The 13,207-nt window shown below is 34.9% G+C and overlaps 1 protein-coding gene across 3 annotated transcripts in view; it reads right to left on the bottom strand.

The window, feature by feature from the left end:
- Nucleotides 1-13,207, bottom strand: part of dab2ipa (DAB2 interacting protein a) — a 217,478-nt gene that overhangs the window by 131,949 nt on the left and 72,322 nt on the right. For all 3 annotated transcript variants that reach the window (XM_056463984.1, XM_056463982.1, XM_056463983.1), the window contains exon 2: nucleotides 12,285-12,391. In XM_056463984.1, the coding sequence (XP_056319959.1) occupies nucleotides 12,285-12,391 (107 nt within the window). The remainder of the gene's footprint in view (nucleotides 1-12,284; nucleotides 12,392-13,207) is intronic.

Below are 13,207 nucleotides of genomic sequence, written 5' to 3'. Positions count from 1 at the left end.
CCTGTCATCTTAATGCTTGGCCCCTCTCTGCCCTCTTGTGTCCATGTCTGCGAGTTTGTGTCTGACAGCTTTAATTGTGTGGCTGTCCGTTTGCATGCACTGACCATCCCAGACATGGCGTGAAACATTTAGAGTGTGATAAACAGAGATCTGAAGGCCCTGTTTGGATTTGTACAACCTTTGTGAGACAGTGGAGGGCTAAGCTCTGTTCTGACCTCAACGTGGCACTGACAGACTGTTAGTCACACTGGCGCTACCGAAGAAAATATCTGTGGATCTGTTACAAAATGCCTATAGTGCACAGTGTCTAAACAGACAGCATTTTAGGCACAACCATGATAGAATATTACAATATTTGTATACTAAAACAGCATTTAATTTTCCTATTAAATAGAGGGCTCTTACGGTTTTTCCAAAGTCAAATTTAATTACTTTAAAGCACTTTTTAGGTGCATCCAGGTGCAACTTTTCCCACACTTTAGTATGGCAAATGACATATTTACATATTATACTTCACATCATATCAGGTGCCAATTGTTATTGAATTCTATAGTATAGTATAGTATAGTATAGTATAGTATAGTATAGTATAGTATAGTATAGTATAGTATAGTATAGTATAGTATAGTATAGTATAGTATAGTATAGTATAGTATAGTCACTTATTCATTTTCCTTCAGCTTAGTCCCTTTATTAATCAGGGGTCACCACAGCAGAATGAACCGGAGACTCCAGTATATGTTTTACACAGCGGATACCCTTCCAGCTGCAACCCAGTACTGGGGAACATCCATACACTCTCATTCACACACACACTCATACACTACGGCCAATTTAGCTTACCCACTTCACCTATAGTGCATGTCTTTAGACTGTGGGGGAAACCCACACAAAGATGGGGGAGAACATGCAAACTCCTGTCAGAAATGCCAACTGACTCAGCTGGGACTCGAACCAGCAACCTACTTGCTGTGAGGCTAACCACTGAGTTAGCTAACACAGTATACTATAGTTAAAAGGAAAATACAAAAATTTATATTTATTTTAATTTCAAAGAGCACAAATAATACTAAAAAATACATGTACATGCACAGACTCTAGAGTTTTTATTTAATACAAAAGAAAAGAGATTTATTATTATTTTATCCTATTTAAATAGCTAATTATTATTAACTATTTAGTAAGATAAATTATTACGAATGCAACAATCTTACATTTTTAAGCAGTTTCAAGCACTATAAAAGTGTCTTCAAGAATTTCCAGCACAAAGATTTCCTCAAAAAATTAATCTGCAAAATTAGAATTAAAATTACACATGAATTCTACAACCCAGGCTCATTCTGAAAACGTACCTCTAAATACACTTCTGGAGAACATCAAATACGTCTCAACAGTGTTTTCAGTTTTTACCACATTCTCACCCAGTTATTTACTTGTTTATTTAATTTTTTAGCTCCTGTTTTTGTCCTACCCACCTTCTGGAACCGCTGTTTGACAGACTAGAACCCCGTCATTGTGGTCAACTCCTCTATGCATCTCAAGTATGCCGACAAACATGGCGAGCTACTGGACAAGCTGCTAACAGCGGAAAAAGCGGTCAGCTGGTAAGTGCAAAAAGGAACGGCATCATAACATTGTGTTCGTTTTTAAAGATGAAATGCAGCCATACCTACTTCTGGCAACATAATTCGCGATCTCCAGAAATGTATATAGGGCTACTTTTCAGAATAAGCCTATGATGGAACTCTAATCATATTTGTATATTTATAATATATACACAACATTTATACATTTGAAATATGCATTTACTAGCAGAATAACTTTAGTGGGCTCACTTGAAAAATATTGCCCATGTTGTACCCAATTTTGCCTTAAAAATAACCCAGCATTTGTGTTCTTAAATGGGTTAAAGCTCTCTTCCATACTCTGTGAAATTGTTCTGACAAGCAACAAGATCTGCTTATTGTGCCAAATGCACCAAGGTTACCAGATAAACATTCCTGAAAGACGCCTAATTTAGGATGAAATATTTCAGGAGGCCCCTTATGCCAAATCTTCCAGATGTCTCTTTGTGCCAAATGCAAACTACATGAGTGAAGCTCCTTATTCTGCACACAAAAAACAATCACAGTTTGGCACAGTTTTTTCACGCACTTGAATAAATCTTGGAAATCCTAGGCACAAAATCTTATTTCAGTACTGTTAATAAATATATCTACTGTATTTTTAAATGTTTTATTTTATCGTAAATGACAATGTTTGTATAATTTAGTCATTTGAAAATCTTTTTTAATCTGTCTCTTGGACAGTCATGTATTAAATAATTGACTCCAGTCCGTTGAATTTCTAGAAAAATAATCCACACCCGAGGTGGTAGTATGGCCACAATATGAAGAGTTAAAACAAAAATTTGCATTTGGTGTCATAACCATAATGCTCAATTACAATTACAGCATTATTCTGACCAAATATCATTTTCTAAAAAATAAAAAAAAGGAATATATTTCAAATATAGTTTGAAAGAAATGTTATCTGACTTATAGAATATACCCATACTTAATAAATCTAGAAAATCTAGAGAAACTGATTATTCATTCATTTTCCTTTGGCTTAGGCCTTTTATTCATCAGGGGTTACCACAGCAGAATGAACTGCCAACTTATCAAAGTATTCATACTCCTGGCAAATTCTGACTTGTTTAAATGTAAATAAAAGCTAAGAAAAATATATTTTTTCCACAATGATGCTTCTTGTACATCATCTTATTATCTTTTGGGAGAAGACTGTGTCATTTATGGTCCAAAAAAAAACAACAACAACAAAAAAACAACAACTTGCTGGTTGAATAAAAGTAACTGAATTAATAAGAGTAATATATATAGTTGAAATCAAACTTATTAAACCCCCTTTCATTTTTTTTCTTTTTAAAATATTTCCCAAATTTCCCAAATGATGTGTAATTAGCTTTCTTCTGGAGAAAGTCTTATTTGTTTTATTTTGCGTAGAATAAAAGCAGTTTTTTATTTTTAAAAAAATCCATTTTAAGGTTAAAATTATTAGCCCCTTTAAGCTATATATTTTTTAAAGTCTACAGAACAAACCATCATTATACAATAACTTGCCTAATTACCCTAACCTGTCTAGTTAACCTAATTAACCTAGTTAAGCCTTTAAATGTCACTAAGCTGTATAGAAGTGTCTTGAAAAATATCTAGTCAAATATTATTTACTGTCATCATGGCAAAGATAAAATAAATCAGTTATTAGAAATGAGTTATTAAAACCATTATGTTTAGAAATCTGTTAAAAATTCTCTCAGTTAAACAGAAATTAGGGAAAAAAATAAACGGGGGGGGGGGGGGGGGGGGGGCTAATAATTCAGGGGGTTTAATAATTCTCATAGTTTCTACAGATTTCACCAAGTTAACCATAAGACTTTTCAGACCTTTTTAAGACCATTATGAATGATATTTTAAACTTATACAGGGCTAATTGCTAAGGATTTTTCGAATATCTCTGTTGGAAAATATTTTCACTTGTCCTATCAAAAAAATATTATAGTTTAATACATTTAATAATACAATAATAATAATTTAATAATAATAGAAATATAGGTCAGGTCTCAGCAGTAAATAAATGGAGAATGTTTAAACAAATGTTATTGTGAGGAAAATAATTAAAACATTATGGTAAATAGAGTTAAAAATGTTATTTTTAAATAAAAAGTTTATTGAGATTGGGATTGTTGGTGATTGTATGAGTGTTAATCACCAAATTGGCCTAAAAGGCCTAAAATTTAGCTTTTGAGATTTAAGACATTTTAAGACTCCATAGATACCCTGTATATATTATACAAAAACAAATTACATTATAAATAAACAAAATGAAATGATATATTTTTATGTAGCATTCCTTTGGCCTGTTCTGACAGGCATTTGACCCCTACTGTACCTCTAGAGCAACTATGATAAAATGTGATATATATATATATATATAATATATATATACAGTTGAAATCAGAATTATTAGCCCCCCTGCCTTATAACTCATTTCTAATAATTAGTTTATTTTATCTTTGCCATGATGATAGTACATAATATGTTACTAGGTATTTTTCAATACACTTGTATTCAGCTTAAAAGGCAATTTAAAGGGTAAACTGGGTTAATTAGGTTAGGGTAATTAGGTAAGTTATTGTACAAAGATGGTTTGTTCTGCAGACCACCTGAAAAATATAGCTTAAGGGGGCTAATAATTTTGACCTTAAATTATTATTTTTTTAATTAAAAACTAAATTAAAAAGCTTTTATTCTAGCCAAAATAAAAAATAAGACTTTCTCCAGAAGAAAAAATATTATCAGACATACTGTGAAAATTTCCTAGTGCTGTCAAACATCATTTGGGAAATATTTAAAAAAGAAAATAAAATTCAAAGAGGGGCTAATAATTCTGACTTCAACTATTTTTTACAAAAGCAAGACATTTGAGTTTAGTCTTGCATGAACGCACTTAGCATAACAGTCTTTATCAAACATGAGGAACTTGTTCTCAGATAACAACCAAACAAGACTCCCAACAGCAGCGAGCCGCAGCTAAGAGCCTGAAAATGTCTGAGCATCTGCTGAAACAATACAACTAATGTCATTATCTGCTGTTCGCAGCCAGACAGTCTAGTCTGGAGTCTGAAGCTCTACCAGCTCTGCACAGGAACCAGGGCCTGTGGGGAAATCCGTAACCCCATGCGCCAAACGATCGCGTCTGCATTCATCACCAGAGCAAGGTATTGGATTTCTCCTAGGGTTCTGAAAGTGGTCCGCACGGCATGGGGGCGCACTTTTGCCCTTGCTCCTTCTGCTCCGACAAGCCTGGGATCCTGTTCAATTAGCGTAGATCCGGTTTGGCATATTCGCGCGGAAGGTCTGTATCGCTGGAGACAGCGGGACTCTCTTGTGGCCCCGCAGGAGCCAAAGACACAACTCATCGGCATGCATTAAGGGCGGCGACGTGCATGCGTGCTTACAAACACTGTGTTCATTCTGTCTTGCGTCAGTTAATAGATCCTGTCATTAGTTTAGCTCTGTAATTAAGCAAAATGGGTGAGCTGAAAGCGGTGGAATAACTGTTTATCTTAGGTTTCTGGTGGGGGGTAAACATTAGCGACAGGCTGATGCCAATGTTGGAGTACAACAAGAACCACTGGAAAATAAATACACAGGTTTAGGGGAATTACTGACGAATATACAGTCTTTCTTTAACTTTAGTGATTGAGTTGCATTTCTTACAATTATCAGTGCTATGAAAGTGAATTATTTAAATATCTGTGAAATAGTGTTTTGATGGTTTTGATTGATATTTGGTGAACAACAACTGATGAACAGATTGTCCAATAGAAAGCAGCAATTATTTACTTAGAAATATACTATAACAATGCAAGAGTCACTTTAGATTAATTAAACAAATAATTCTTGCCTAATAACACTACAGATTTTTAAAGAAAATAATCCTAAAATTCCAACACTTCCAATCTTAAAACATACATTCATACATACACACAAACACACACACACACACACACACACACACACACACACGCACACACACACACACATACACGCGTATATATATATTCTTAACAGGGCTAATAACATTGGCCATAAAATTTGTATTAATACTGTTACTACACTAATATTTAATATAATATTGACCACAAAATTTTACAGTGCATTTCAGCCCAACTAAGAGAAATAAGACTTTTTAAGGAATAAAATAAAAAGTATTGTAGGAAATACTGTGAATATTCCCTTCAATAAACACCACTTGGTAAATATTTGAAAAAAAAATACAAATGTCACTGGAGGGCTAATAATTTTTTGCCTTATATAAAGACAAGACCATCATATATAAATTATAAAGTGTCTTAATTAACTCCTAAATTACCGTGTTGCTATTTTGGTTGCTACACAGATGAAATTGACTTGACAAAATGCAAGCTAAAATGAAACAGCATCCCAAAACCCCAACTAATATTCAAATATTAATGTTTTAATCAAGCAGTTACCATGTCTATCATCTACAATGTCACAATAGTAAACTGTCCAGACTGATTTTTACATTGTTAGTACAGTAGTGCAGTAATGATATATTATTATACAATGTACAGAGGGCTGTGCAATATGAATATATGCAGTGCTCAGCATAATTGAGTACACCCCATTTTGAAAATGAATACTTGTATCCATTTCTCAGTGAATATAGGCAATGTATTTTGGTGCATTTAAACAAAACAGATTTATTAAACAGATATATTTATTAAAATCATATTTTATTCACCAAACATATTGAGAAATTGAAAGATAATGCAAATAAATTCAAGCTAAATATTGCAAAAAAAAAAATACAACCTACAAAATTTCAACAAAGTTTTTCCATTTTTTTTTTTTGCTTCTCTTGATTTTTCCTCCTTTTAAATTTGTATTTAATATTTTTCCCTAACATATAAATTTGGGTGTAATAGTTTTTGGACCGTTATTGTAAGTTATTTTGTTAGATAAGCTCCAGATTTGGCTTCAGTACCGACTAATCTAACATATATGCACAAATGTAATATTGTATAGCTTCCAATTAAAAATGTGAATTTAAAAGATAGATTTGTGAGGGGTGTACTTATATATGCTGAGCACTGCACATTGTAATATAGGTCTACCGATTCATAGTATGCTCTATTGTTTCCTGGTGTCACAAAATACATTGTTTAAGGTGATAGTTTTACATATTTTATATGAGCATAATATTACACACCATTACAGGAATGTAGACAGAAACATGAATAACAGCATGGTGAGTAAGCTCGAAAGTACAATCTATACATTTTATTTATAATTTTCTTTACTTCCATTTTAATGTTGGACCTGTCACCATTAGTTCTTGAAAAGTGTTTATATTTTACTCATATTTATTTTATAATTAAACATTTTTAATTAAACGCAAGTCAAAAGTTCTAAATAAAGTGAGTACATATTTTAAAATGTAAAAAAGAAAGTCCAATGTCCGTTTTACATGGTCAGTATACAGTAGTCCAGTGTTTCTTTACCAAGTTCCTGGAGAACCACCAGCTCTGCACATTTTTAATGTCTTCTTAACCAAACACACCTGATTCAGATTATCAGCTCATTAGCAGAGACTGAAAGACTGTAATGGGCGTGACAGACAAAGGAGACATCCAAAACATGCAGTGTTGATGGTCCTCCAGGAGCGTGGTTGAGAAACACTGCAGTAGTCAACATTTGAAGTGGATCAAAAATGTTTAAGAAAACTGTGTAAAATAATCGAACACCCATTCTTAGGGTGTCTTATAACAATTTTGATGCACTATTTTGACACACGTCAAATGTTGACTGCAAAAAATGGTACTACTGTATATTGTGATATATCCCCCTAGTTTTTTTTGTAATTTACATGCAAAAAAAATAAACTAATACATTTTTTTTAAATTACAGAAAATTTTCATTATCTTTAAAGCATCCAACCAAAACAATCTAATCAAATTAAATGTACTTCAGTTTTACATGATTACTAGATGTTGAGTAAGCAGCGCATGTGATATATTTGACTGTCTCTCGAAACATGGGGTCTCACATTACAGCAAAGTACCAGACAAAGCAAGTTGAAAGTTGGTTCAAGGATGACAGCCGATGGATGTGATCGAAATAAAGTAAGCATAAATTATTTTTGCTCTACATGTATGGCTGGTATCAGGATTTGCATCAGTTCAATAAAGGATTTTGCTTAACTCTTTCTCTGCCATTTACGTGATAACTCATCAATTAAGAGAAAATGCTTCCCTGCCATTGACGAGTCTTTATGGCAATCTGTGTTTTAGGTAACTTTTATCCTGAATGAGGTACATGACGCCACATGCTCCTGGGAGTGAAATCTGAGCAAGAGAAAATAAGATTGCGGGGTAAAAATGAGAATTTACTATTTAGTAATTTAGAGATGTTTAATAAATATGAAAGACAAGCCATGTTATTTGGTATGGTACTTGCCAAAAGGGGGATTTTGAGAATGTGGAAAACTGAATCTGTACTTAAATTTAGCATGTAGGGTAGAGATCTTGTAAAAACACTTCCTTTGGAGAGGTTGAGATATCAATAATGAAAAACTGGAGATATTTGATAAAACATGGCAACAGCTATTACAACACCTTAATGCATTGGAAGAAATGCAAGCATAACCAGTGACCCCTGTCAATAACATAGTGATTAAAGATTGAGTGTAATTGATATTCACTATTCATGATCTATAGTGTTTTAATAATGTGCCCAAATTATTACTTGACAATAAAACTATAGTCAGGATAATGCATTTTTACTTTATAATTACTTTTATTTATGCATTACTTGACCAGCTAAATTATATTTTGCTTTCATGTGCATTTGTCCCTCTGTGTTCTGTTGTTCTACCATAGGTTTGTGTTTTTATGTATTGTATTTTATATGTATTATTATTGTATTGTTTTGTTAGCTATTTTTTCTTCTATATTTTGTTGTACATTTATCGTAGTTTTATGAAATGCAAAAAGCACATAAATAAACATTTAAAAGAAACATAACATTGCATGTCTAAAAGAAGAAGAAAAAAGAAGAGTTTATACCCTTCCTTTGGCTTAATCCCTTACTATACCAGGGCTCACCATAGCGAAATGATCCGCTCCTGTTGTTAGTTTTACACACACAACCGCGCGTGCACATACACAAAATGTTTTAGATCTTGACAAGAGACCAAAGAAGCTTTATCTTTATGATTTGTGTCGTGTATGAAGAGTGCACATCTAACATAATACCGAATATAGTAAATGAGATATCAAAAAAAGGGGTAAATCTTTTCTGGAAACAACCCAAAGTTATTCCCAGACACAAACACAAAGTAGTCATTTTTTTTCGCAAAAAACACACACAAAAAAATAAATGGTGAAAATGGTGGGTCTGATATATCGTTAGCATGATATATTGTGATTTGAGATGTTTGTCATATAGCCCAGGCTTGGTGTACTGTACAATATCTGCAAACAACCTCACATACTGCACTGTAAAGGGGTTTCATTTAATATTGACTTTCTTGGTAGGCCATGCAACAATTGCAGGGAAGCGTGGGCACTGGTGCTGCCAGCTGTGCCCGTGGCTCTTCCACATCGCAGCTAAATGCAGCAAGCTTCCCTTTGCATCTGTCTCATTTACAGCACGAATAAACAAGGACTGATTGCATCTCTTGCAAGGACTGTTTCCCATTAGATGCCCATTGAGGTCTATTAACCAATGGTTTAATTCTATCAGGGAGCCTAATCCTTCTCTCCTCTCAGGCTGACCTGAGGTTTCAGAGGCAGCTGTGGCCGCATCACTCTCTTATCTGCAAAAAAAAAAGTCATTATGTGCTTGTGCTTTTTGCCCCGGGCTGGAAGCGCACAGCGCAGAAGCGAAGACACGCTGTTTCTCCTCGGGGTGTGTGATGACACCTGCTTTACTGACTAGCGACAACTGCTGGGATTAACCTTGTAACAGAGTTCAATGAACTGCATTCAAGAGTTAAGTGCGATCCGGTGCCCTTTGCTCCACTAATCTCAACAAACAGAATCTTAAAGTAAAGCTCTATGGGACACACTACAACTGTTATCCGCAGTAAACATGATCTGAGTTATAAAAGGTGTTATAAAAGGTGGTGTGGTCTTGTGACAAAAAAAAAAACAGGTGTGTTGTTGATTTAAAGTGTCACCTTTGGTAAATGCCTTGAATTACAGTTTATGCAATGAGACTGGACCTGTAATCACACTGTACTGTACTGGAAGTCCTCTAAAAATAGTGAAATGTCAGGGTCACTTGTTTTATCATATCCGTTTTTGTAAATTACTGTATATTAAAATAAGATAGGGTTGGGTATTGTTTGGGGTTATTTCGATACTGGTGCTAAATCAAAACTTTAAAAATTTGGTGATTACATTTCCATGGACATCAGTGATATAATGATTTGCCTTAATCTGAATAAGACAATAATATGATTAAGGTGTTTACATGAGTTGCTTTTTAAATATTCCTTTTATGATCCCGTTTTACATGTTATAGCACATAGATTGATTAACATCATTGCGTCACCAGGCTATGCGCGCTTCCTCCGGAGTTTCATGTAATTTTGGGTGTTTCATTTTTAACTCGACTTTAACTGCAGTTCACTTTCATTCGGCACTTTCACTTTCATTCAGTAACACATTGTTCATGCCCCATGATAAACTAGGTATTTGATATGAGTATTAAATAAGGACTAGAGGAAGAGTGTTGTTTGGAAAGGAAAAACCTCCGCATTTCGTGACGTAGGTGTCTGTGGTCCTTTTGGAGTCTTATACCTATTAATATCTGAGTATTGGTGTCCATGTAAACATACTCAGTGAAAGTGCCAGATGTCGCAAGCGGTCAAAGACCGCATTCCTCTGCCATTAATTTGATTCCATGCACCCTCATATGTTTTTTTAGACATTTCCCCCCATACATGCAACTTTTGATGCTTCTTATGTCCTTGTCTCAGCACCAGTGGCACCGAAATTAGGCTCTGAAATTCATATGTTGATTCGGTCCGGTGCATACCGGTTCCATGGGTGTTTCGGTACCCAACCCTACTTAATAGTAAACCTATGGTTCACTCAAAATTTTTATAATTTACTCACCCTTCACTTCTTCAAAAACTATTTAACTTTCTTTCTTCTGTTGAACACAAAAGAAGATATTTTGGAAAATGCTGGTAGCTGGCACACCTTGACTTCTATAGTAATTTCCTATTATGGAAGTCAATGGGTTACAGCCATCAGAAGAAAGAAACTCAAAGGTTTATAACACGCCGAGAGAGTAAATGATGAGGTCATTTTAAACTTAAGGGTGAACTACCCCTTTAAATTATTAGATGACAATAAATAATATTATATAATCTAAAAGTTAAATCAAAGTTTATTTAAAACATGAAAAAAAAAAATTATTAAATATTATTTAGGGCGACGCAGTGGCGCAGTAGGTAGTGCTGTCGCCTCACAGCAAGAACGTCGGCGGTTTGAGCCTCGGCTGGATTGCCGTTTCTGTGTGGAGTTTGCATGTTTTCCCTGCGTTCGCGTGGGTTTCCCCCACAGTCCAAAGTCATGCGGTACAGGTGAATTGGGTAGGCTAAATTGTCCAAAGTGTATGAGTGTAAATGAATGAGTGTGTGTGTGGATGTTTCCCAGAGATGGGTTGCGGCTGGAAGGGCATCCGCTGCGTAAAAACGTGCTGGATAAGTTGGCGGTTCATTTCGCTGTGGCGACCCCGGATCAATAAAGGGACTAAGCCGAAAACAAAATGAATGAATGAATGATATTATTTAGAAAACAGGCGATGCGGTGGCGCAGTAGGTAGTGCTGTCATCTCACAGCAAGAAGGTCGCTAGTTCGAGCCTCGGCTAGGTCAGTTGGCGTTTCTGTGTGGAGTTTGCATGCTCTCCCCACGTTCGTGTGGGTTTCCTCCGGTTCTCCGGTTTCCCCCACAGTCCAAAGACATGTGGTACAGGTGAATTGGGTAGGCTAAAATTTTCCATAGTGTATGAGTGTGAATGAGTGTGTATGGATGTTTCCCAGAGATGGGTTGCAGCTGGAAGGGCATCCGCTGCGTAAAACATATGCTGGATAAGTTGACTGTTTATTTCGCTGTGGCGACCCCAGATTACTAAAGGGACTAAGCCGAAAAAAAATGAATAAATGAATGAATATTTAGAAAACTTAAAAAGGTTGAATTTTTATTGTTATACCTAAAGTATTGTTTAGGTTTTGAATTATGTTAATGATTACTTGAAAACCTTGACATTGTTTACCAATTAAAAACATTGCAAAAAAACTAGTTTTGTTGGGAATATTGCATTTAAAGAAAGGAATCAATTTGGACATACCTGTAATATTTCTAAATGAACTTTTCACTGAACTACACAAACTATTATAAATGGCAAACACTGGTCAAATCAAAGCTGTGAAATTATTAAAGTTCACTCCATATTCACACGAAGAGCATGTGAAGAAAACTGATTATATTAACATTTTTAAAAATTGTGCATTCAACATTTATCCTATCATTTACAAAATTAACTGCATTAGTAAAAATGCATCATACACAGTCAAAATAAATGCCATTTTGAGATACAACTTCCAGCACAGAGAGATGTCTAAACACTCTTAAGGTTGTAAATAAACTATTTTTATCTGTGCTGCTGTCATAAAAGCATACCGTGACTTTAAAAGGTGTTGACGTGTCTGCATCCATAGCGACCACCGTTTTGTCCACCGTACTGCCAGGCATACTGCGCCGTCGGCCCACCCTGTCAGTGAGTGACTCTAAAAACAGACACAGAAAGAGAAGAATAAGACACTGCTGAGTGGATTCATGTGTATGTATACTAGCAAGGGCTTTTCTAGGATCTGGATGAACAAGCATTGATTAGACAAAATCAGAAATCAATAACAGTACTGAAAATCTAGTATGGTTGCTAAGGTGTTGCTATGTTGTCACTGAGATGCTTTATGTGTTTTAGCATGTAATGGCTGAAGAGTGCAGGTTGTTTATTTTTTAGTATGTAGTTGCTAGGTGGGTTCTTGGTGCTTGCTTCTAGCTAAATAAACTGCTAATATGTTTTAATTGGTAGCCAGGGGGTTGTCTCGTTGTTGCTAAGATGTTTTGTGTTAAAGGATGTTCTTTTGCAGCTGCTAAGGAGTGCAGGTTGCCGATTTACAGTTAACAGTGCCAGCTAGGATATAAATAATGGGCTCTATTTTAAAGATCTAGGTGCAAAGTCTAAAGCGCATAGTGCAAAAGCATTAAGGGCGTGTCCGAATACTCTTTACTAGCGAGAAAACAGTTAAACAGACCATTTGCAGCGAGGATAAAGAACGAGCCTCCTCTATTCTGCCTCTTTACTTTCTCTTTACTTTATTTTTACTCTTCACTCCTTTACTTTCGGGAATAAGGAAACAGTGTTATACGCACTCCACTGAAGACATCCATTAACCTACATATTTAATTTCGTTTGTTGAGCACAAAGATTGTTTCAAAATTATTTCTAAATTCAAATTTCCAGCAAACAAATAAATAAACAATAATAACAAACTTTGGTGAAAAAAAATTCTTTCCAAACAAACGCCCTATTCGTATGT

The sequence above is a fragment of the Danio aesculapii genome, chromosome 8 (genome assembly GCF_903798145.1).
Source record: "Danio aesculapii chromosome 8, fDanAes4.1, whole genome shotgun sequence".
NCBI classification, from domain to species: Eukaryota; Metazoa; Chordata; class Actinopteri; order Cypriniformes; family Danionidae; genus Danio; species Danio aesculapii.
Note: the sequence above shows the minus strand (reverse complement) of the source record. Positions and strands in the feature narration are given on the sequence as shown.